Raw genomic sequence first — 25,755 nt, forward strand, 5'->3', positions numbered from 1 at the left:
CCAGCATCAAGTGTGACAAATGTGGTAGGCACTCCATGTAATAGATGTCTTTGGGAGTGGGATGTTGAAATCTCTGAAAATGTTCAGGCACTGATTGTTCTCTGAAATTTCTCTCAGCAAAAGAGTGCTTCATACCCGTGTGAGTGATGAACATGGGTGGAATCGGTCCCATGCTTATTGGCGCTGTGTAACAAACCTGTGCAGACAGCATGGTCAAGTTGGGTTTACTCGTGATTGAAGAATGAGATTGATTTTTGTGGTTGCCATAACAATTGGACTGCTGTGTGAAAAAATGTTTATAGCTTTCACTGGAGTGACTTGACAGCTCTGGGATGCCTATTTCCAAATTAAAACAACTGTTTCCAGCTCTGACAAATGATGTATGTTTAACTTTTCCAAGGTATAGCTCAGCAGGGTCTTAGAAATGACCTGAAGAGCTCAAAGATTCTTTAAGTGCCTTTGCTGCTTAATTTTAAAAAGCCAGCTTTGAGCTGGAGCTAATGAAGGAAAACCAGGATGCTGAGCTTTCCCTCCCACACAGCTATTGTATGCACTCACAAAGTGAAGAGAACAGGACAACCTAAAGAGTCCCCAGAAGAATGTAAATGCAATGTGAGTGTCTAGACATGTAGTCACTCTCACTGTAAATGTCTTAGCACTGACATTAAAGCAGGCTTGCAATGCCTATACGTTAATAAACAAAATGATGATCATTACCATCTCACCTCAAGCTGCAGGAGGCTGCGTCCTCAATGTTCAGCCTTCCAAGGTTCCCAGAGAGCTGGTGTCTGCTTGCTTCTTTGTCTGGTAGGAACAACATCTTGCTTCATCAAGGGTTTTCTCATGCTGCGTTGGGTACGTGCAGTTCTCCAAACTGCTATTTCATGGTTGCTTGCATTTGTTATAGCAGTGGAAATCTGGGCTGTCTCTGCTGATGGGCTGCTGTCTGCATGCTGCTGGCCAGGAAGTCCGTCCAGTTGTGCCTGGAGGGTTTGTGTGGCTGATTTGGTTCCCATCAAGCTTCTCATCAGGCTGCTTTAGCAGAAATCATCTTGATAGCACCCAGACTTCACCCAACTGCTGACCATGCCAGGAAAATTGGTCCCAGTGCAGCCTGAGGCCATGGCTTGCAAATGTAATGCTTCATCTTGGTCCATCTCCAACACCTTGAGTGTTGGAGCGCCGACCCACTGGGATTGTCACAGTATCATAGAATGGCTTAGATTGGAGGGGACCTCCAGGTTCATCCAGTCCCAACCCCTTGCTGTGGCAGGGCTGCCATACACCAGCTTGGGCTGCCCAGGGTCCAGCCTGGCCTCAAGCACCTCCAGGGATGGGTTATCTGCAGCTTCTGTGGGCAGCAGTGCCAGGTCATCTTCTTTTGTCATGGGTGCTTATATTTTTTGGCTAATTCCAACCAGTCTGTTGAATTTTGAACACTTACAAGCTGGCAAAATGTTAATCTTGGTGTATTGTACCCAGCTCTGCAGCACCTCAGTATGTTATTCTCTCCACTGTGAATACCTTTGCACAGATGTACTTATTTACACAGGGAAAAACAAACTGCTCTTGCAGCCCCATGATCTGTGAACATTTTAATTACGATGATGGTAATTCCAGCTCACTAACAGGCTGTTTATCTTACCTCTACTCCTGCAATAGCCATTTATTTTAGGTCCTTTTAAAGGTAAAGAGACTAACTGCTCTGCAGATATGCTTGTCTGCTTTAATTAGTCTTCCTTAAGCTGTACAAAGAGAAACTGCACTTAATTAGCTAACCTTAAATTAAGATTGATATTCCAGCCTGTCTATGTGCATGTTGTCATTACTGTCTAATAAACTGAGCGCTCTGTTCTGCAGATTTTTTCCCCAGATGGTTGGTATGCAAGATGGCAGACCGAGCCAGAGTGCAAGCTTTGCCTTCAGCAATGTTAAAAGGGCTTTAAAAGGTGCAGGTCCACCCTGTTCCTACAGAGCTCTTGTAGGCATGGCCCAGTTCCAGTGGACAAACCTCTGGCCACGAGAAAGAGGGAGAAAAGGTTTAATTCCTCCTTCCATCAGCACAAACTCCATGCCAGAGCAAGTCCACCTCTGCAGGCCTGTATTAAACATATGTTTTGAACCCAGCATCTCCTGTAAAAAAGTGGAAGTTTCCACATTGAAGTGTTTGTTTTTGATCAGTGCATGGAGGCTGGGGGGGGGCTCTCAGAGTCTCATTTTTATCTCGAGCCCTTTTCAGTGCAAAGACCGGAAAATCTCTTAACTCTGTGTGTGTCTCTATCTCCTCAACCAGTTTCCTCCAACTAACCAAATTGTGTGTATGTTGGAACAAATGGACTTGGAACATCTCATTACTTTTACGAAGTATGTTTTGACAATTTGAAATGAGTAAAACAGATTTTTATTAGGTGCAATGACAATGAGAGATGGCTCCTTCAGGGCTTTCAAAGAAGGGGGAGGGAGGAACGATGAGGCTTCTTAATCCACACGGTCACCTTGGTAGCCCTCCAGGAGCTGGGGACAGCTGCCAGTTCGTATTTACCTGTGGTCAGTGCAAACATACATGCGTGCAGCCGTGATATTTGCTTGTGCTTAAGCAACGTCTTTGTTAGCAGGTGCATAAAAAGTTCTGTTGCCTTGAGGTTTGGTCACAGAACCCACGGCAGGTTGGGTTTGTTATTGGTTACGCTCAGCAGTGTGGGCTGATCTTTGAGCTGCAGCCTTCAAGGTATTGTACAGCCAGACGTGGGCAGTGGAGGAATTTGAATGGTTCTTTCCCCTTCACAGGGCCACATAGCTGGAAGCAATGCTATTTCTTCACCTCTTCAGCTCCAGGGTGCTCTGTGCTGCAGTGGGTGCCAAGGGAGGGGGACATTTTGCAGTGCAGGGACATCCCTGGAGGCATTCAAGGCCAGGTTGAAAGGGATCATTGTGCAGCCTGATGTGGTGGTTGGCAACCCAGCCCACAGCAGGGGCTTGGAACTGCTCAATCTTCAAGGTCCCCTCCAACCTAAAGCTTTCTGTGGTTTGCACTGCCCACACCCAGCCTGCCCCTCACATGCCCTGGGACCAGAGGTGGATCTGAAGCTGCTGGAGATAACAGGTGATACTGGTAGAGCTGCAGGAAAAGCAAGAGCTGATAGCAGAGCACATGCCTTCTTCTGGGAGGAGCACACACAGGGCTGCTGCACCCGTGCCCAGCACTGTGCTCCCATTGCTCGGCAGATTGTTTTCTTTCCCACATGCCAGTTCCTATCTGAAGCCTCTGAAACCTCTCCAGTCATAAAAACTGAAAACCAGAAGTGTAACTCATCACACTCAATAATGCAATTACTGGTAAGCACGCTTTCCTTAGAAGACTTTAGTCAGGTGTACTGCTTTGTGCCAGAATTATCTCACTGCTGTGAGTTTGGAGCTCTGTTTGCAAATCAGCCTCACTTGTCCCTCTACCTGACCATCAGCTCTGCAGCATTTCTGCAGTCCTCGTGCCCAGGAGTATCATTTGCTCAGTGACTTTCTTACCTCACCTTTGCAGTCTGTGCCCAGAAAACCTGCCTGTGACAAGCTACAAGTTCAAGTCCCTTTTAAGCAGTTTTAAAGGAGGAGGGGAACTGTGGCTGGTGCTAAAGCGTATCCCAGCTGTGCTGCACACAGAAGTGCTGGTGAGAAATGCTACATCAGGATCTGTCTGGACCCCTCTTCCACTCTGCATCTGTGAGCTTAAGTGTCTTGGGCTGAAAGCCACAGCTGTGCCTGTGTGCTATGCAGCTGGGAGCAGGCCAGCACATCCCAAACACAGCAGACCATGCCCTGGGTGCTTTGTGGGGGGCCGGGTGCCCCCCAGCCCACTTCATCCATTCTGAACGAGCCACCACCAACCTCTGCAGCAGGCTTCCTTGGCCAAATACAGCTCGACGAAGCAGCCAGTTCCTTGCTACCATTGTATAAATGTGTTCAGCATTTGGCACCCGCAGATTTATGCTCACTTCTTTCCAGGGCAGACTGCAAATATGTGCTTTGTTGAAACCAATCTGCTAATCTTTAAACTGCCTGGAGCTACGATTCGCAATGGGTGGCAGACGCTTGTGGTTACAGGCCCCAACATCTGGGATAAGCTATCTATTCCACTGACACAGGAACCCACGCTCTTTGAAGAAGTTCTTTAACATTTTTCTTGATCAGTTGTCAGTGTAAAGCAAGCCATTAGTTTCCGCTCGGTGCTGTTTGCTTTTCTAAACTGAGCAGCTTAAGGGAAGATTTGACTGGATACGTCACTGCCAGGTTGGTGTTGCATTTATGCCTTGAGCTGGTAGAACCTAAAGCGTGGACACATGCATGCTGGCACATATGTGCCTCTGGGTGACTTCTTGTATGTGTCTATCTTGGTATCTGCATGCATACTTATGTCCCTGGAAAAAGCAGTACCTTGAGGAAAATTCCAAAATTCCAGCCTTCAGTGGGTTTGGTCGCAGTCTTTCAGTGCCTAAAGGCAGGCTGTAAGAAGGAAGAGAACTGTAGCAGGGTCTGCTGTGATAGGAAATGGGTTGAAAATAAAAGAGGGGAGATATAGACCGGATATAGGAAGGAGTTTTGTACGCTAAGGATGATGAGGCACTGACACGGGGCTGCCCAGAGAGATGGTGGGTACCCCATACCTGGTGACACCCAACATGATGCTGGACCAGGCTCTGAGAACTGGTGGAGCTGTAGGTGTCCCTGTTCATTTCAAGGAGTTGAACCAGATGGCCTTTAAGGGTCCCTTCAAACAATTCTATGATTTTATAATACATTTATGAAAGCGAGGACGCTTGCAAGCCTTTAAAAATCAGTGGATTTCCGCTGCTGGATAGCTAGGCAACAACAGATCAAAGTCCCAGTGTAGCTGAAAAGATTTTATATCTTTCAGCATCACAATCTCTAATTTGTTTGGATGCATGAGAAGTATCAGAAAATAACGTGCATCTGGGGATTAAGGCAGCTTTGCTGCTCGATGTGAAAGCTAGCATATTCTGAAAGATTTTCAAAGTCTCAGAAGGGAGTGAAGTGCGTTAGTGATTTTTATGTCTTTGAAAACCTCTGTTTAGTTAGCCTGGTGGAATTACACAAGTATACGCTGCCAGCTGTCTGATGCCAGCAGATACCACCCAGGGCAGTTAAGCACCAAGGTGACAGGGCTGCAAAGATAGAGACATTGCTCTCACTGTAGGAGCAGCCATGCACAGAGATGAAGACCTGAAAATTCCTTGTGACACTTGCTCTTCTAAAAGTTTGTTGCAGTTTTTCCTCCAACCTCTCCTATCCTATGAGTCTGTTAGTGACCGAGCAGTCAGAAAAACAGATAAGTTCTCATTGTACCCCTCAGATGCTGTATTTTGTCTTGTCTCTATAGTCCTTGACCATAACTGTGATCCATCCAGATATGTTCTGCTGGGGAGACCTGATAAGCAGCTGTTCAGCACCTGAAATGGGACTGTAAGAATGAGGGCGACAGACTCTATAAGCAGGGTCTGTTGTGAACAGGACAAGGGGAAATGGTTTGAAACTAAAAGAGGGGAGATACAGACTGGATGTAGGAAGAAGTTTTTTACGCTAAGCATGATGAGGCACTGGGGCAGGTTGCCCAGGGAGATGGTGGGTGCCCTATCCCCAAGGTCAGGCTGGTCCAGGCTCTCTGCACCTGATAGAGCTGGAGATGTCCCAGGGAGTTATATTAGATGCCCTTTAAGAACCCCTTCCGACCCATGGTTCTGTGTTCCTAGTGTCCCTGCCACCCACTGCTATGGCAGATTGTGTCTGTATTACTTCCAGGGCATTTTCTAGGTACCACGTATTATAGCATATGTGGAGGAGTTTCCCTAAGCACCGTGTTGATTTGCTAAATATAATTAGCTAATTTGAAGCTCTTTTGTTCTATGAATTTCAGTGTTTTGTACTGAACATAGTTTTGCCTTTGGTGAATGACAGCAACATAGATGTTATAAAATATTGCAACCCTTGAGTGTCTTCCATGCTCTCACTTGTTGCTGTGCAGGTCAGTCTGTAAACTGTGTCACTTGCTTCATGCTAACGGTCCTCATGGAGTTACAGATGCCCCAATATCTGCTCTTAAGCATGGTGCTGTGGGTTATTTGTGTTTCATCTAGCTTTGCTATTGGGAGGCATCTATTTTTCCTCTAGCTGCAAGGCATGGAGGCTTTTTCTTGCTTGTTTCTTTGGAGAGAACTCGATGGAATCAGTTGTTTACTTCTTGTGGAGGCAAATCAGTAATGAGATGAAAGCAGTTAAAAGCAAAACATAATAACAAAAAGAAAAACTAAAATCAACAACAAAAAAAATCCCACAACATCAAGGAGTGTCACTTCTCCCAGTCCTTATTTTAGATTAGATCTAGGCTTTCAGATTAGTTTGAAGGTGTTTCAGCACTCTGAGTCTTCTGAAAACCTCGTTATTGTTGTCTGGATGTCTCTGGTCTGTGTGTTTTGATGCCTTCTTCATGACTGGAAGATAAATTTTCTTTTTTTTTTTTCTTGGATAGGAAAGAATGCATTTTCACCATCGACCCGTCAACTGCCAAAGATCTTGATGATGCTTTGTCCTGTAAACAACTCCCTGACGGTATGAGATATATTTTACAAAATACTGCTCAGTGTTTATATTCAGCAGCTGACACACTCATATATGTAATTTGTCATGAAGTATTCTTTACCAAATATGAGTAAATGTTAAACTAGTTTTCTCCTATTGTTTTAATTGCCTGTTTTCAGAAATTGTAGAGCAGATCTCTTCAAGCTGCAGTCTGTAGTAATGTTGGTGTCAGGAAATGCAGAAACCACAGTCTTTTGCATAATCGAAGCTGTAATTTCATTTGAGCAGATCTCAGCTGTCTCCTGTCAGTATGGGGCTTACAGCAGAATAGCTCATATTACCACTCTTGCATACTGAAGCCTAGTAAAACTTTGACCTGGAATACATAGTCCCCGATTAAAGGAGCCTTGTTTTTGAAGGTCACTGGCTGCATTGCTTTTCAGTGTTTGCTTATGGGATGCTGAGAATAGTCAGATGAGCAGCGTGTGCCTTATAAGTTGTGCTCTTCTTCTCATTGCCTTTTAAGTTTTCTGTTCTGTCTTATTTGTGCTTTTACTATGCCATAAGCCAGCAGAACAGAAAGTAAAGCTTCAGAAGCCAAGTCTTGATGATTCCGACTAAAGGAACTTCACTCCTGTAAGCTTACATTGCTGTCCAATTCTGCTCATTTAGTTTGATGAGATCCAGTAACAGGCTTGGTTTAGAAATAGTGCATGGTTTGATTAACACATCTACAAATAATGAAGAAGATAAAGTGACTTTTTTATGTGTTTAGTTTTACTTGTTGTTATGAGTGATCATGAAATGATGACATCAGACATGGTTCTCTGGTTTTGGTTGCTTTCATTCTGTGTAATGAGGCCAATGAATATTCATGTCATTAAGACCTTGTTACAGAATAGTATTAGAGGGCTATAGAGCTGATTAAAACAAACAAACAAAAAAACAGTTGAAAGAAAATTTGAGGCTAATAAAATTATTCCTAGTTATATTGTACAACATGAGTTTTGAGGCGAGGTTAAAGAAAAATTGCTGTTCTATCTCACTGAAAATTTAAGCAGTCTTCTTGAGAGATCCTAAACTTAACTCTGTGCTCCCTCTTTGCATTTCATCATCTGAATTATCCGTGGATCTGTGAATGGGTTAGTAATCCCACAGTCACTCAGAACAAAGATGTTGAAACTGACATCCGAACCTCTACCAGTCACACCTGCATGGGTTTTAGGTGCTGAATGACAACCATTTTGTGGTGCATACATCAGCATTTTTCCAGCCTTATCCATCCTTATCTCATCCCTTGGAGAATGTATTCAAGGGAAATAGCTGTTCAGGCAGGAATTCCTCTTCTCAGAGACTGCATCGCTCGTGCCTAGGACTTGCTGCCACTGCGTTAAGGATCCTCTCTGCTTGTAATGTCCAAGAGGCTTCTAGACACAATTAGGTTATTGTCTGTGTGTTCTTGATTGCAAAAAATCCCCATGTGACACTGAGTCGGATGGCAGCAGTGCTGCCACACATGCCTTCATCTTTAGAACCTCTTTGGAACGAGTGCTTCTCATGGAATCAAGCCAAGGGAAAAAGAAAATGTGATTTAAAACGAAACGAAAACAACAGCAGCAACAAAACAAACAAAGAGAGAGGTACACCCAAGTCTTCTTTGTCCTGTTTATTTCTGCTCGTTCCTCCTTGGGGATTCTGCAGGCCTGTGCTGGCTTCTTGCAGTCTCCACATGTGTGTTTTCCCTGCCCATCCCTGATCTTCAGTGAAGGCCAAGGAATATGAGAAAGGGTTACGTCAAAGCCAATCTTCCAGGGATTGCATTTACTTGTATGTAACCAGGAGCAGGCAGAGTTGTCCCTTCCAGGATACCTTGTTATATCCAAAGTCATCTCTGATGTTCTTATCCTAAGAGGACAGAGGATGCAGTCAAAGATCATACTTCTTTTTGAGGAGACGTGAAGAAACCCAGGAAAATTCGGGGACAGGGCATAGCTGACTTTTTGAGAGTAAAAGTTAATGTTTGTGTGTCTTGGATCCAAAATTTATGGAGTGGGAAATCTGCACTGAACGACATGACTTAGTGTTATGGTGGTGATGGGTTGGCGGTTGGACTAGGTGATCTTAGTGATCTTTTGATCTTAATGATTCTATGATTCAGTGATAGTTTGCATCCTTCCCAGGAGCATTGCACATTCCCTTTCCTCCAGGTGAGATTCAGATGAATAAATCCAGCAGACAGATAAGTAAATTCAAGAGCAGACAAGTGAATGCCACCAGCAGAGGCTGTCCCAGCCTGAAGGCCCTGTGTTGGATATAAAGCCACCAGTGTACATGACATTTTAAAGATGTCTCTGCTTTCAATAGACCTCGTGAATCTAGAATGGTTCAAAAGCAGTGCTGGAGGTCCTTTGGGTTCACTTGCTTACAAAGCTCATTTGTTTGCAGCCCTTGTGTTAAGGAGAGCTTTTCTGGGAATCTTAATCTTGTGTTTACCAGAGCTTCTTGATGCATTTTGAGGTACTCTGAGTATTTCTGGCTTTAAAAGTTGCTATACTAGCTGCAATTATTATGACAAAGCGTTGTTTTAGAGGTTAAGAGCTCATCCAGGGCTGGCAAGCCTTCAAGTCTCATGAGGACAAAGTTGTGTTAAGAGTTAACAGAGCTCTTATTCCGAACGTAAACCTGGTTACAAGAAATTATTATTTTTTCCATCTTTTTTGCCCATATGTTAAACACTTTTTTTTTTAATAATAAAAAAAAAGAGAGAGAGAGCCAGCATGAGCAAACCGCATATCTGGCATCCTCATGATGTCAGGAGATCTCCAGAAATCGACAGAGAACGCAGTACCCGATTCAGAAAATGCCCCAAATGACCCAAAATAAGTGCAAGAAAAGATCTTTGCTCACATTTTCCCTGTTAAGCACCTAAATGAGTGCATTACAGATGATTTTGAAGAACGAAGTTATCCTTAAAACATCAGTTGTTAATTTATTCAATATTGTGGCAGTTTCTTTACCCTGAAGCACAGAGATATGGGGCTATTTTTGCATATTTTCTTAGTTTTAAAACTTTTCAGTGTAACACGTATCTGTTCTGGTCACTGGATGGAGGACTTCCCTATGCTACATATGTAGTAAAAAATGAATATCTGTTGCAAAAGTAATCCGTAAGTCTGTCATAAAAAATTACCCAGTAGCAAAGGAAGCATGGGATGACTGTGGGAAGAGCTTTATTTTTAATGGAGTTCATAGTAAGATATTGCAGCAGTTGGAAACTTTACAGGGATATATGTCATAAGTGGGCCAATCTGGTTTTGAGAGGATTTTATATTGAAATCTGCTTTTGATTAACTGTCGTGCTCCTCGTTATTGTTTAATGATAGGAGTAGGGAGGTACGCTTGCTGTTTGCACTTGTGAGTGTGTATTTTAAGAGATCAGCTCCAATAAGGAATGAAAATAGGATTATTTATGTAACAGCTTTAGAAATATGAACGAGCTGTACTCCATTTAGATGACTCAGCATAATGTTGGAGTAGGAGATGGATCTGGACGGCAGCTAGCTTCTACAGCATTCATAGAGCTGTTTCAGGATAGCCTGAGGTTTTAGGCAAGTTCATTTCAGTCAATATTCCTTTGTGATCCTTTCTGCACGTATTCTAGTGAATGACTACAGCCAGGAGCTGTAGTGGAGCGTTCACAGAAAGCAAATGTACAGCTTTCAAGCCTCAGTGCTTTCCTCCGGGGTGCAGATGTTTGAAGGTTTACACGGATCTTGTCATGTAAGAGCATGCCGTGTGACCTGCATGTCCCAGTGGAACCAGGCAAATGCCGAGCACTTGTCAGACTTCTCCTGGGAGTTATCTGCAGGTGTCATTTGATGTATTTCTGCTAACATACACAGCTGATGCAGTTGTATTGTGCTTGAAAGCTCCTAACTAGTAGAAACAGAAGTGAAAGCTGACGAGTTTCAAGGCAGACAATTCCAGATTCCATCTACTGAAATTTCAGGCCATGACAGGAGAGGAGTTACCTGGAATTACTGGGGTGCATTTCGGAGGGGTTGTCTCACCCGTGTGCACATCTTCCAGTGCTGATGTCAAAGAAGTACTGGCAGCATCTCTGTACTTCTTGTGTGCTTATTTATGACTAATGTGGTCCTTGCCTTTCTTTCATTCCTGTGTTCTTACCATCTTTCAGAGAGTAATTCAAGTTTTAAGTAATTTAAATCTCACTGTAGGAGGAATCATTGTACTGCAGAATAGAAATATATTTTGCAGGTTGTTTGTCTGGCTTCTTTTTTCCTTAGTGATGTTGGTTTTCTGTATTTTGGAGTGAGGTCAGATACAGCTACATTCACTGAATTCAAATTTTTACCTAAGGACCTAAGCAGATGAGATTTCTGCAGTATGCTGCTCCCTGTTTTTTTTCCCTTCCCTTTAAATTTGTTCACCCTGTTGGTGAATTTAAATTAAGTATACCTAAGGAGAATGCAGTGAAATCCTCAAAGACATTATGTTTCTTCAAGTGTCATGAAAATGGGATCTGAGCAAAGAGGAGACCCAAATCTGGGAAAAGTACAGCATGACCTTTGTCCTTAGCAGATGTGTGAGGGTCCGGTGTGGGCTGCAGCTTTCAGATACAGATCTGAAGAGACTGAGGACTCACATCTCTGATCAAGGAGTATTTTCCGTATATGATGGTAAAGTTATCCTTTGTTTACGGTAACCTAAAGAAAAATGTTGCTTTCTGGGGACCTTATGGAAACCTTAGGACATCTCCTACTGCATGAGCACCAGTGTCTTGTGCTGGAATAGGCCTGTAGAGCCCTGGTAGCCCCAGGATGTTGTCTGCCATCTCAGGTGAGCACTTGCTTTTCCTTTGCTTCCATACTTATTACCCAAAGTAGATTGCAAACGTGAGGATCAATTTGTTTCTGTTTTGCAAGTTGTGTACACTTATTATTTGAAGTTGTACATAATCTCTGTTCAGTTTTGACCCTCTATCCACGTAAGAACTGTAGGATGAGATTTTCTGCAGCAACACCTAGTACAGGACCTTTCAGCTAAGCCATTTAGTTCCTGCAGCTTAGACTATGGGAAGAGTTTGTAATTAGACTGATTTGCTTAAGATAATCACTGAAAAATGAACTAGTTTTGAATCAAAAGTTATACTATGAATTAGCATGCTTTCTTCTCTGTAAGGTATGTGTATAAGATGAACAGATGCCAGACATGGTTTAGAGACAAAATGACAGAGAGCCCATGGCACAGTGTGAGTCAAATATAAAATGACAATAAACTGTGATTTACTGAAGTTTATTGCAGGAGTCAAATGTGGAAAAAATAAAGAAGACATACAAGGAATGGGACTGTGCATAGTATTTGGTTGGTTTTTCCTTTGGTTTGTACATAATTAACTCAGCTCTGCTGTTACCTGCTGATTAGTCTGGTGCTTTTTTGTTAAGGTTCTGTTAGTAGAAAAGTGGAAAAGACATACTGCAGTGATTAGAAACAGGTATGTTTTGCTTTTTCTTTTTTTCCCCATCACAAACTTGTGGCTGCAGATTCTTTGAAATATGCAAAAAAAGTCAGATCTCTGCCAAATCCAGATCAATGTTGTGTTCCACATTGTGGTCCCATGCATTGCTGGAGGAATTGCAGCATGTACAGTATGTTTTACCTCTTCTTTTAAAATAACATGGGGCTGTGTCTGTGGAAACGCACGTCACTTCCAATTTCCAAGGCCAGAGTTGAATGGAATCAGAAGGTTACATTGATTCACCGTTCCCCTACCAATTTCATCTCTTTTGATGTCAATGAGACAACTGAACAGTGTACTGCTCCCCTTAGCTTGACTGGAAATAGAGCAGGTGGTGGTTGAAAGGGTGATAGCGTAAGCCTAATTCCTGAACAAGTGCACTAAAATAATAAAGCACTGGGATGCAGAACAAGGAAGTTTGGATTTGGTTTGAGCATTGATTGCTGGAACATAATTTGTTAAAGCATTTCTTGCGGCATTTCTATTTTTCCCCACAAAACTTAGGCAGAATTAGTTATTGGTAATTCATATCTGTTGCTCTGGATTTTTGTAGCAAGTATAGAAATTTTAAAAAGATTCCTCCTACATTCCAAAAGCCTTGTATTTGGAAAACAGAGATAGCAAGTTGAGACAGTACATAGACAAATTCATAGAGGAAAAGAACACAGGACTGAAGCAATAATATGAAAGGTAGGTTGCCTATAGAGGGCTAATTGAATGAAGATCATGGCTGCAGAACATGCAGTTGGACGAGTACAATTATCCTTTAAAGTGAATATATTTTCCTTAAGTGAAGAGAGATACTGCGGGCAAAATCACCTTTTGAGTAATTTCAGTTCATAAATTCAGGACCTGGGACAATTCCCTAAGGATTTAGAGGTGTGGGTTTTCCTGGATGGACATATATCCCTAGTTTTGGATACTGACTTAAAAATGATAGCACCCAACTCTGTATTGGAGAAAAACCCCAGAAAACTACAGAATTCATTTAAGGAGTTGGGTAATGAGGAGAGCATCAGAAATTCCTGATTTAAAAGCACTCCAAGATTTATTTTCACTGAAGAGGACCTCAGAGACAAGGAGAGTTGTTAGAGAAGAACCACAAATGATAAGTAATGGCAAAGCTGGAGAAAACAGGGTTTTCCAGTAAATTCAGCAGGTAGAAATCCAGAGATGTGTGAGGATACAAAAAGGGTACAAATAGCTAGGAATAAGTTCCCACACAGTTGACTTTGATCATATGTTCAGTTGTGTGCAGGCAGCAAAGATACTGTTGCTGTATATATATGTTGTCAACTTCTCAAAGTTATAGGATCCCTCAGCATCACTGGGCTATTGTTTTAACTTCTAGTTTATTGCAGTGCATGGGTTTTAAGAACCTAGCTGAACAGGAAAAATGTCTTCTTACAATGCAACTCACTACAGTACTTCTTGATTGTTATGATTATGTTGGGTACTCAAAGTGTAAAACAGGGTGCAGATGGAAATGTTTTGAAAATCTTTCCAAACATAAACAAAAAGTTGGATGGCTAAGAGTGAAATCTCAGCAGCTGCCTTCTATTCTCAAAGAAGCTGAAATGTCAAGGCTGCTCAGTGGGGAAGTAATTTCTGTTTGTTTGGGCTAGCACTAAATTCCAAGGTCTTTTTGAATGCCCAGGAGCATTCATTCAGCCTTGGATTTCTGTGTTCAGCAGAGATATTACAGAAGATTGACCTAGGAGAGAGGGCAGGCCCCTTCTCACTCCAAACCTTAATTTCAGGAACAGGATGACATCCTACACCCCAAATGATTATAATTCATCTTGAAAGCTTCTGGGTGCCACTTCCCATCTCTTCAAATTCAAAGACTGTTGATTTCCCAAAAGAGTGAACCTCTTGAACGAGACTTGGAATAGTGATAACAACAAATCATGGCTTGAATGCCAGAAACTGTACTTTAACTGTACAGTTAAACTTTACTTGAAGGAACCTTTGTGAGAAGAAGGTAGGATGTAGGATAAGGAACTGTTGTGCATGGTCACATTCTTACAGAGTTGGCCAAATTTGATAGATGAAAGAAATGGCACGGTCTCTTCATTTCCCATCATTATCTTTGCTGTCCCTAGCTGTCCTGTGGCCTGCCTTGATGTTCTCTAATAAGATACTTTTTCCTTACTTTCATCTGTACTTTTCTGTGTGGTTCTTGTTCACCAGTGTGAACAAATCTTTATGCTGTGTACTTATTCTGTTGGGTATAATTCCCTGTGTCCTTCAGTCTGCAATTAAATATTTTATCTTGTACATGCTGCGTAAATTCTGTCCTTCTGAGTATTTAGTGCTTTTTCCCCAGAATAATTCCTTTGTGAAAGTATCCGACTTAACGGCGCAGTGGTAACATTTGCACAGAAGAGCTCTTCTGTTCTCCTCCTAAGTTATTGCCTCTGGTTTGAAGGTAGTTGTCATGAACAGCAGAGGCAGTAACCATGTTCCGGATGGCAGAATCTCCCATCACAAGGTGAAGAACTGAGATGGGTTTGCTGGCTGCTCGGAGGACGGGACATTTGTGTGTTGGGTTTCTCTGCCTTGGTACCAAGGTATGTTCTCTGAGATCTGGAGATCTGTCTTCTAATTCATTGCCAGCTGAGATGCTTCCAGCATCTACCCTGTGTTCCCATGGTAGGACTGACTCCTACACTCCAAGGAGGCTGGGAATAATTTGTGATGACATTTTTTCATCTCTGAACATACTTGTCAGAGTTGGGCAGGGTGGGGTAGCATGTTCCTAGCAGAGGATTTAAATGCTAGCCTTAGTCAAAATATTTAAGTACTTAAGTGATTTGGGTTATGCTGTTTTGTGTATAAAGCTCAGGGCTTTGTAATGCACGATGTGTGAAGTGCCTTGTTATGTCAGTGTTCTGGCTTTGTTTTTCAGTATAAAAGGTAGCTTTTAAATTCTATTAAGAAGTGAGTTTAGGAAGTTGCTGAATTTATTAGCTGCTACAGACAGAAAACTGCATGCAATTCACATGGAAGACCTGCTCCCAGAATTTAATTTCGTAATAAAATCTCCTCATAATTCTGAAAGTATTTAAAGATTTGTTTGTTGGTTATGGAAAAAAATATTCTACTTGGGAGCTGCTCCTTTCCTAGTAGATTTCTCTGCTTTTCATCTTCATTTGTCCATCATTGCTAAAGGCTCTTAATGAACATGAGTTCTGTTTTGTACCTTACCTGGATCCAATCCCAAATTTGTAAAATCATGGTCTCTCTGTAACGTTCAGCCAGTGCCAGAGACTTTAAGTACCAAAGGTCAGAGTGGCTATGAGAATTGAGTAGAAGAGTGCTTTAAAGAAAAATCACTAAGAAGCAGGTAGGAATTATTTTGGATTTTAGACTCATTAAAATCTCACTTTGACCTTTTGACTTAAAGAGGAAGAAAAAAAAGCACAAAAAATAAAAAAAAAACATTGCCATCTATTTTTACAAGTTGAGCTGTGAATGTTTTCAGATTCTCTTGGGATCACTGAGACGTGTCACTTTCCAACATTGCCGTTTGTAACAGTGGTTTCTCAGGAAGTCCAGAAAATGTTGAGATGCTCTCAAGGTCTCCCTGTGGCTGGTGAGCGTTGGGCATTGCTTCCATGGGGTGTTTCCTCATATAAAACAGTGGCAGAGGGTCTCAACAGGGATAATGTCGTAGAGGCCAGGCTGGCAGTGGAGCCTGACAGTGTGTAGTGTTTTGTAAGTCATTACTCTTTAGAAGTGCTTATTGCTTGGACCGAGAGTTTTTCCTCTTTTCAAGTCATTGCAACTTTACTAAAGTCGTATTTATGGTTGGTTGGAAAACTGCTGCTCGATGCCCTGGGGACTTGTCCCGCTCTCTTTGAGGTATATAATTCTGATTCCTTTTGCCAGAGTCTTTTCATAAGGTTATGTTGAAGAAGAGACCTTTTGAGAAAGAAGAAGATATTAATTGCTTTTAAAAGAAGGTGTAATTAGTTGTATTTCGGTTGGCGGGAGCGGCATCATGTGATGATTTTAAAACTTCAGTTTCTCGGTAAACAAGTTAATGCATTTATGCTCAGTTGCACTGTGCTTTGAAAAAGCAAAATGGCCCTGGGGCACACAAGTAAAATTTAAGCACTCTCTTTGTTATTTTAAAATAACTAAAATAAAGCACACTGTCTGTTTTTCTGAACAACAGCTTGGCATCCTGCGCTTGAAGAGTAACCTCAGCTGAGAATTAAAGCCACCCACCTATATCTTCAGACTCCAGAGCAGACAAATAACTTGCTCTTTCCACAGTTTCACTTTTAAGTGTTATGCTAATCTCTTCTCCTCTTCACCACATTTCCCTTTAACTTTTTTTCCCTCGTTTTCTTTCTTTTTCCGTTTTTTTTTTTTCCTTTTTTGCTGTCATTCTCTTCTCTCTGTCCCTGTCCCAACATGGACACTGCCATGCCTGGGCCGTTAGTATACCCACGTAGTACATACATATACCAAAGAGAAACAGAGATGCTTGTGCATGGGTCAGGTCTTTCATTTAAAAGCACATGCTGATGGTCTGTGATGATATCTAGCTACATCCAGCAGTTTCCCCATGTCTCAGTGCCACTTTCTACCTTCATGCCATTTGTGTTTGGTTTTTGCCCACCTGTTACTCTCCCCCACCCACTTGGCTGTCTTCTGGTTCTGAGACACCCTCCACTGTAGAACCAGAGTCACACGTGAGAACCTCAGTCTTGATGAGGGCTCACTGTGCTGATGCCTGCAAAAATCTACATGTAGGTTAAAGGCCTCATTTATCTCTCTTTGTACTGCTTTTTTCCTACTTTTGCAAGGCACTGAATACTGCTTTGCAAATAAGTGAGCAGCAACAGGTACCCCCAGGGAAGGGAATGGGGAAGAGCTGTAATTATTTGCTGCAAGAGTTTGGCCTAACCTGGGAACAGCTAACTGCCTTTAATTGCTGGAAGCAGCTGGCTGTTTTCTAGCTGGAACAAACACTTTGTGATCTGCTTTGAACTTTCCTGTATCTCCCTAACTGAGAGGTAACAGATGTCTTCAGAAATAGTAGTTAACACAAAAAACTTGGTATTGCATTTGAAGTTGACATAACACTCTATTAGTGGTTGTCTTCTCTCCTGAGAAGACTGATGAGTGAAGGTGAGATGGAAATAAAGGAGTGTGCGTCTGTGTGCTGGAGACTTTCCTTTTGCTGTTTTATCCTCAGAGAGTAGCATTTTAAGTTCCACAGTCCAAAAATTCACATATGCCAGAGTATGAAGTGAACATGCTTGGTCTTTCCCTCAATATTTGTGACTAGGGCACCGAAGATGGAGAAAGGTTTGCTGCCATTGTGTTAACTCGTTACTGTTCAAATACATTCAACCCAACTTTCTGATTCCTGGGGCAAATACTTGATACAACTTGCTGGATTGGCAGTTTTATGGAACGTTTACGGACTCTAAGGTCTTTCTCCTTTCTTCCAGCTCCTTCTTGCTAATCCTTTTTGTTTATAATTTTCCTGCGTAAAGAAGGAAAAAAGTTCTTTGAAGTCTTTTGTTGTAGAAGTTGAGATTGTCAGTGAAGAAAAAAGAAACAGCTTGTTCTTTGTTCTTCTGTTAGATGCCACACTTGAACCACTATCCTTTGATTTTAGCATCATATCAGTGTTACACACACAAGGTTTTGGAGTGAGTTCAAACAAACCAGATTCTCGGATCAAGGAGCTGAACCTTCTCTAAAAAAAACAGTATTGTGCTAGGGATGCAGCTTTGCCATTTAGTAAGCTTGTGGAGGAGATTCAGGCTTTGAGAAACTCGGAGAGTTTCATGTCTGTTTCATTCTGCCGCTCCAGCCACCCACACCATGGTCAACATAACAGAAGACAGTCCTCTCTGCATGTAGTGTCACCACAAATCCCATCCATCCCTTTTGCAGAGGGTTTTGGCCTGGGAGTTGCCTCAGTGGCCAATTGGCCAGCAATTTCCCTCTTAATACTTGCAGACCTCATTTAAAATAGTATTCCCCTCTGCCATACATCTCTGCTGCCTGGTCTCTGTATGTGCAAGGGATATGAATAGGGTGCAGCTGACCGATTTTCAACTGCCTTCCTCATTGCTAATTGTCTTCCAGTCTTCAGATTCATAGTGATGTAGTTTGAATGGGGTAACAATTTTGCACTCACCTTCAAGTGAAATAATTTTAAATGAAAAAAAAAAATATCTGAGCTCCTAAATGAAAAAAAGCCATCAAGTACCTTCAGCATTTTTTTGTTGCGATAGATGCTCTATTTTGCTATTGCTTAAATATCAGCTATGTGAAGTGCCAGGCTTAATCCCCCATGTATTCTTATGTAGCTACTCTATGAAAAGAAAAAAATCTTTAAATCAGTAGTGTATACCTAGCTTTAGGGCTTGTTGTGCTGCTTTAGCTTCATTGTAGGAGAATCGTAAATTGGGATCAGATGAATCTGTGGTTTGTAACATGCTCCTTTCTGTAAGAAATTTAGGGTGAAATCAGGATGGAGAGCTGTGTGCCAAGACATGAAGCCTGTGTTTGCTGGAGGAGTAGACTTTGTCATCAAAATGAAGGTGGAGCAGGCAGTATAGCAGCGTGTAGCATCTGGTCCATGCATTGTCCACCCTTTCTCTCTATGGCAAGACTTTTTCAGTGCAGGAGAGTTTAACTTGCTTTTCCTTTCTTTCAGACCACATATTCTTTTTTTTCCTTGGGAAACAGCATAGGACTTACAATGTGGAATGTTCCTTTTGTGATTGTCGTAAAAATTAATGAGTCTAGAAAAACTGTTTGTGGACCTTGAAGAGAATCCTAGTGAAAGAACTTTGTAGGCAGAGAAATGCTATTCATTTTAATTGCCAAATAAACCAGGAGAGAGCAGTAGGCAGGTATTTCTATGCAGGCTTATGCTGGTATTTTCTGCAGCACATTCAAGGGAAATCAGATTAGTTGGTCACTGTCTGTATCTTCAATTTCTTGTGGTCTGAATTTGTTGGGGAGTGAGGGTAATGGGGTGATTCATACTTCAGCAAGGCAAACCCAAGAGCTGCCAGTTTGGATTATGTCAATGTATGTAACAAAATATTTAGATAGAATTTCCATTGAAAGTTCAAAAGCAGGGGGCTCATGCTGACCCCGGCTTTTAGAACCTCTGGTGGGAAACCTGAGTGAAATTTAACTCCACACAATGTGTTTTCATTGGCCAACTCCGTGTTTTATTATCTCATGCAATGAGATCTTTCTTGGTTTGTCAATTTTCTACTGAGGACAAAAAGTTCATGTATGTAACAGTGCACATATTGAATTAAAGCGCGATTAGAGGCATGATGTAATGACCCCCTCTCCTTTCCTTTGGTCAATATTTGCCTGCAGGGTCAATACATTACAATATTGACTTCAAAGTGTTCAATATTTTTTTACCTTCTGAGTGTGTTGGCTTCAAGTGCACGTAATATTAGATCTGTTGGTTGAACTGTTAGTCTAAGACTTAAAGTCTAAGTAGTTTCAGGCTTGGATGCCTAATCCATGTAGAGCAGCTTTCAGGGCATCTGATAATATCACAACACAGCTGTAGGCAGCTTTCTGAGGTGAACCATTTAATCTGCAGCCTTTTCTCCCAGCTTTCTGAGTGGTGGAATTTGTCCCTTGGTGTACAGTGGGATTATTGCCCTCTCCTCCTGCTGCCATGATATTTACTCTCTGCAGGACTTTCCAGTGACTATAGGTTATGTGGAAAACCCTAAATCCCAGTGCTCCCATCTTCCATGTGGTTTTCTGCTGCCTTTACATCTCTGCTCTAATAAGGATACGAAAGTAGCACAAAAATGCTTTGGAGAATACTTTGTGTATGCAAACACAGCTTAGTAAAACTGACTGGAGGAGCTGTTGCAGGCTGCCCAGAGAAGTAAGTGGTGGAATCACCATTCCTGGAGGTGCTGAAGAGATGTAGAGATGTGGCACTGAGGGACGTGGTTAGTGGGTATGGTGGGGATGGGTTGGTGGTTGGACTTGGTGATCTCAGAAGTCTTTTCCAACCTTAATGATTCTATGCTTTACCTCTTTCCATTCCTGCTCTGCTGAAATCCAGCACTGTTACCCATTCGGTGCACACCGAGGCACACACACTGTGTGGTGACATTAGCTATTAACAATTTGTCCTTCAAAAATGTGGCAGTTGAGAGAAAGGCTTTGATAATATCCTTCGTGAGGTGTATAAACAAACAGGATTATAACCAGTATGGTATCTTATTTTGCTGTCTTTCTGAAAAAATTGGAGAAAGAAAAAATATTTATAGATACCACAAAGTTAGTGAATTCCTCTAAAGAGCCGAATGTTATAATTAGGAACCCACCACACTTAGAAGTATTCTACAAATAAGCACCTCAAATCTAGCCTCATTCTTCCAGAGAAAACAAAGGTCAGTGGGCTCCTTTGAGGATTAGCAAACCAGAATTTCTTGGACTGAGGTACTAATGACTTTCCAAAGCTGAGGATGATCACTACTTCCAAATTCAAATTATTGCTGAAACCTCACGGTAAACCTCAGTAATACTCTTTTCTAGCCTAACTTTTGAATTAAGATGCTTTTAGACTAGACTCTAGTTGGAGGACAAGGAGCCTAATCTGAGGACAAAGCAGAGTAACGGGGAGAATATTCTTGTGGAATGCTGCATTTCTGTGTAGCCCAATACTAAATAATCTAAGACTTCTAATGGACATCAGCAGCGATTTGAGGTTGACCTGGAGATGATTGGAAGCAAGTACAGCTCTGAGATCCCAGGGGAGGTTCAAAACTTGTGTCCTTGTACTGCCTGTGGGGTTGCAAGGAGGGGTCCCTTATCCCATGTCTGGCAGCAGAGCTCACTATTACAAGCCCTTGGCTGTGAAGACTTAGCCATGTGGCTTTTAAAGGTTTTCACATATCCTCCACTGTGACTGAGCACTCGCATGGAGATGTGGGATGACGTAAGTTGTGGTCACGGTGGTGAATCTGGTGGTGTTCTGAGAGACCACGATTTTCATCTCAGATGGGATGAGATGGACTGAAATACCATTTTTGTGAGCTGTGGGCATGGCATATAGGGGAGAATGGGAGTCAGAGTAGTTGCATAGAGTAATACAGAGGGATTGAAATGCAAAAGCATTCAGACTTATCAGAATGAGAACACATTTGTGAAAATCACATTGTTGATCTCTTTTCTGTTTCTTTATTGTCTCCCTAACCCTGGTGGTATGTCACAGGACTCGTACATCACAAATGATTGCTCCACCAGAAGTGATCCAGCAGAAAATGCAGAGCTTATAGAATTGTATTTTTTTCATTCTCTTTTCCTCTGAAAAGTAACTTCTGGATGGAATGATTCCCTTCTTCTCCAGATCCCTAACCTCCTAAATTTCTACCTGCAGCCTCCTGACTTCCTTATGCAATTTCAGGGAACTTTGAAGTGGGTGTTCACATCGCAGATGTCAGCTACTTTGTACTGGAAGAAACAGCTCTGGATAGAGTGGCAAGCGAAAGGGCAACGAGTGTCTATTTGGTGCAAAAGGTAAGAACAACTTTGCTTCTTTTCTTCTGATCACTATTTTTTTCCTTTTACCATAATTTCATTTTAAAAAATTATTTTCAGATGCCATTGATCAAAATCTGGTTACTGTTGCAGCAAAACTACAAAAATTAGTAAAGTGATGTAGTCAAACACAAGACTTTAAGCTATGCACTGACTCAGAGCTCATAAAGACATCAGTGGGTGAAACAGCAGTCCGTGGCCATGTGTCTTTGGGTAGAAACTTGGGTATGCCAGGGCTTGGTAGATTAGGAGAAACTCAGTTGGGACAGAGCTGTGCTGACCTTGAGCTAGTTTAGCTCCCCAGCTTCAAAGCTGTGTTTGTACCATCATGAGCTGGAGATAAGCTTGACAAATCCCACTTGGTTTCTCTGCATTGCTGTTGCAGGCTCGAAATTTGCAGATCATAGGATCATAGAATTATTAAGGTTGGAAGAAGACCTCTAAGATCACCAAGGCCAGACATCAACCCACTCCCACCATGTCCACTGACCACATCTGTCAGTTCCAAATCTCCACAGTTCTTGAACACTTCCATGGACGGTGACTCCATCACTTCCCTGGGCAGCCTATGCCAATGCACCACCACTTTTTCTGAGAGGAAATGTTTCTTTATATCCGACCTGATTGTGGTAGTGGTAGGAGAGTTTTGTCATCTTACTTCTTGAGGAACCACAGTATTTCAGTTTTCTTTCATCTTGGTGTCCCAAATATGGAGAAGTGATGCTCTCCCATCTTGCACTGAAAAGAGATTTACAACTGTAGAGGTTTTGGCATAACAGAACCAAATATTACATGACTATTTTTGCCTCATTTTGGGTTGAATGTGCAGAAACCCTTCGTAGCTCGTGAACTATTGCAGGTGCTGTGTGTGAAGGGAAGCCAGGAAGCTTGGCTCTTGGCTTCCTGCATTGGCTTGAAGCATCAGTTGCATGAGGAGTGCCAAGACACTCTCACGGGAGCAGATCCTTTCTTTCTCCATGCTCTCCTTCAGTCAGTCAGTAAAATTCCTTGACTCTGCAACCCTTCCCAGATGATGGGGCATTTGTGGTGATACAAACAACCACATCCTGATTGCTGGGTTGCGTGGAGCAGCCGTGAGAGCGACGCAGAGGTGTCTGAGCTTGATTGGTCATAGTGAGACCAAGAAGTGACTTCACTGGATAACGCCTTACCAGGGACTCACTTCTCCAGGAGTGGGAAGCAGTGTGTATCACACAGAATTAGCAGTTCTGGCACCACAGTCTTCCCAGCCCTACAGTCTCTCTGTCAATAAGCCCTTGGCTCTGTGGTGCTCTGCTTCCACGTCTGGTGGGGATGACTCCATGGCTGTCACTCACCATGGGACATGTGGGCTGGCCCAGGGGGGAAGGCCACTGCTGGGTAGCAAAGCTGCAATCCACAAAAATGTTGTGGCATTATTTTTAAGTCAAAATAATGTTACCTTTTCACATCCATTGTTTGCAATTGCTGTTCACCTACCTTGGCCTCACAGTCAGGATTAGTGTTTTACCCCCTCTTCTGCCCTGAGGAGAATACATTTTAAGAGTACAAACCAGGTTAGATTATTAAAGCACAGTGTTGGTCAGTATTTTAATTGCAATAGGTGAAAAGGAGCAAGAGGATGGGCAAAGGAAGGCAGCCAGCAGTCTGAAACAAGATGGTAGTGTGACTCCTGTAGAAAATATGCTTTCCTTTGATGGAATTGTTTCCTAAGACAGCTGTGATTCTGCTAGAGGTTAGCACCATGCTAATCCTCCCAAAGAAGTTAAGTAAGCCACATATTTAATTTTCCTGAGCTGTGTATCCAGAAGGGGAGTTATTGTGTAATTGCTAGCGGTCTATTTAATAAAAGTCAAAAGTTTTTGAAATAAGAGTGTATCAGGTTTTAAGAAGCGAGAAAACCTAAACAGTTTCCTCTTTTTTGGCACATCCCGTAGTGTTATTTTAGGTGTGAAGCAGCTCGAGTGAGAGGTCAGCCATAAATCTGTATAATATTTTATTGGTACTATTTTATACTCGAGATCAAAGATTGGATCTGTAAGCCTATCTCCATGCTGAGTCCCAGGACTTTGAGACGTTCGCTTTTGACACCAGCATGTTGTCAGGGTGTTGATATTTTGATAATCTCAGGCTCAGTAACAAAGAGTTGCTCAAAATCTGAATTCATGGAAGTGTTGATATAACTCTTAAGCAGAAATCTTGGCTCATTAACAAATTGCCTATTTCCTTTGAGTGTCTGTTAGAGTGCAAGCCATAGGCTTGCTGAGCCCGCCCCATTGTTAGGCCTTGGCACCCTCCTCCCTCCCCCCGGCACTGGGGTGGGTGCTCCTGGTTAATGCAGTCCCTCCCCATTGGATCCTTGGGGGAGTTGGGGTCACCCCAAGAGCCAGCAGTGGTCGTACCAGCCAGCAGGGCAGCTGCAGAAAGGGATTATTTGAGGGGAGCAAAACTGTCCATGCGGCTTTTTTTTAAAATGAGGGTTTTGTTCTCTTTTCCCCTGTGGTCTGACTGACTTTTCCCCCTCTGCTCCTTGCAAAGCTGCTGCATCAAGTAAGTCCATTGAGCAAAGCTGCCCTGGCTACTGGGTTCTGCACTTGGCCAGTGGTGTGTCATGGCTGCAGCGGATGGTTCTGATTTCAGAGGTAGTGCAAAGTTTTATCATACCAGTACGTGTGCTCCCAAGGGAACGCATCTGAGGCTGGAAACTCACACTTGGATGCTGGAAGTGCTCTGCTAGCCTAAGAGGCAAAGCGAATACAAAATCAAAGGGCTCACACAAGCAGGAGTCTGGATAGATATTCCTGTGCCTGAAGTGACTCCGCCGTCTGAGCGCTAGCTGTTAAGTACATTGCAGGCCAAGGTAAGAAGCCCCAATGTTTTGTAACCCCAAGATTACAGTGCTGTAGGAAACCCCTACAGTGCCTTGTGCAACTTTGGCTTTCCCCTGTCCTGGCCAGGCTGGAGCTCCGCTGCTCTGGCCAGGTACAGCAGCTGTGGGCCTAAGGACAGACACAGAGAGAAATCCCCCATCTGTGGTCTGATTTGAATTGCAGACTCACAGCTGTGAGCCTGGTGGATATCAGCCTTCTGCTGGAACAAGTGCCCATTCCATATCTCTTGGGCCCTGCTAGGCTGGTGGGAAGAGATGATGTCTTTTATTGGTCTGGCTGAGAGATGGGTTTGGAAACCAGACAGCATGAGCCTTTCTCCAGCCCTTGGTTGTAGGATATGTTCAATAGAAAGGGCTTCCGAGGGGCTGCGGGTCCTTTGTTTCCATGGTGAAAGTTTTTTCCCTAGCCTTTCTGGACCCCTCTACCTGCACTTCTAGGTCCAGCTACTTTTACACACCCTCTGCTCCCCAGCTTTTTCGAGGTGATGCCATGCAGCCCTGCTATTCTGTATATCTTCCATGAGTGTTGCAGGCATACTTAGGGAGATCTCCTCTCATTTTCCATCATGTTCAGAAAGAGATGAAAATAATCCTATTGCAACGGTTCCTTCAGGGCAGCCCCTGGGATAACATCTCACTCTCTGAATTTGACACAATTGTGATGTCTTTGTACATTAAATGCTGTGCTTGCAACTACTAGGAATCCTTTCTGACTGTGACCGAGTCACACTGAGGATCAGGCCAGAAGAGGAAATTCTTGCTCTTTTTGGAGACTTCGTGCATAGCCTGGGTTATGTTGCTTTGCCTGAAGTTACTCCCCTGTAAAACAAGGGTGACGTGGGTTGGAGCTCCTCCATTTAACAGTAGGTTTGTTATAGCTAATTGCTTGGTGAGCACTTAGCACTGTAATTATGATCTGAGTTAAAGCTTTGCTTGTGTTTCACATCATTGAAAGCCCTTCCGCAGAATTATAGCCTCTTCAATTGGATATTAATCCTGCTCAAGTACACTTAAAACACGCATCCTCTTGTTTCACTCGGGCTGCTCTTTGTGGATGGGCTTTCATGTTTCATGTTGGTGTTTTGCTAGCAGACTGTTATTGCTTCAGGAGAAGTGAAAGGAGAGGATGTGCTAAGGCATGAAGATATTCATTAAGTACTGAACATCATCA

The 25,755-nt window shown here is 42.7% G+C and overlaps 1 protein-coding gene across 3 annotated transcripts in view; it reads left to right on the forward strand.

The window, feature by feature from the left end:
* Window positions 1–25,755, forward strand: part of DIS3L2 (DIS3 like 3'-5' exoribonuclease 2) — a 162,777-nt gene that overhangs the window by 81,701 nt on the left and 55,321 nt on the right. For all 3 annotated transcript variants that reach the window (XM_065748085.1, XM_065748084.1, XM_065748086.1), the window contains 2 exons: window positions 6,536–6,615; window positions 21,561–21,673. In XM_065748085.1, the coding sequence (XP_065604157.1) occupies window positions 6,536–6,615; window positions 21,561–21,673 (193 nt within the window). The remainder of the gene's footprint in view (window positions 1–6,535; window positions 6,616–21,560; window positions 21,674–25,755) is intronic.

Source organism: Cyrtonyx montezumae, unplaced genomic scaffold (genome assembly GCF_038088225.1).
Source record: "Cyrtonyx montezumae isolate F1298 unplaced genomic scaffold, pur_monq_1.0 scaffold_5, whole genome shotgun sequence".
NCBI classification, from domain to species: domain Eukaryota; kingdom Metazoa; phylum Chordata; class Aves; order Galliformes; family Odontophoridae; genus Cyrtonyx; species Cyrtonyx montezumae.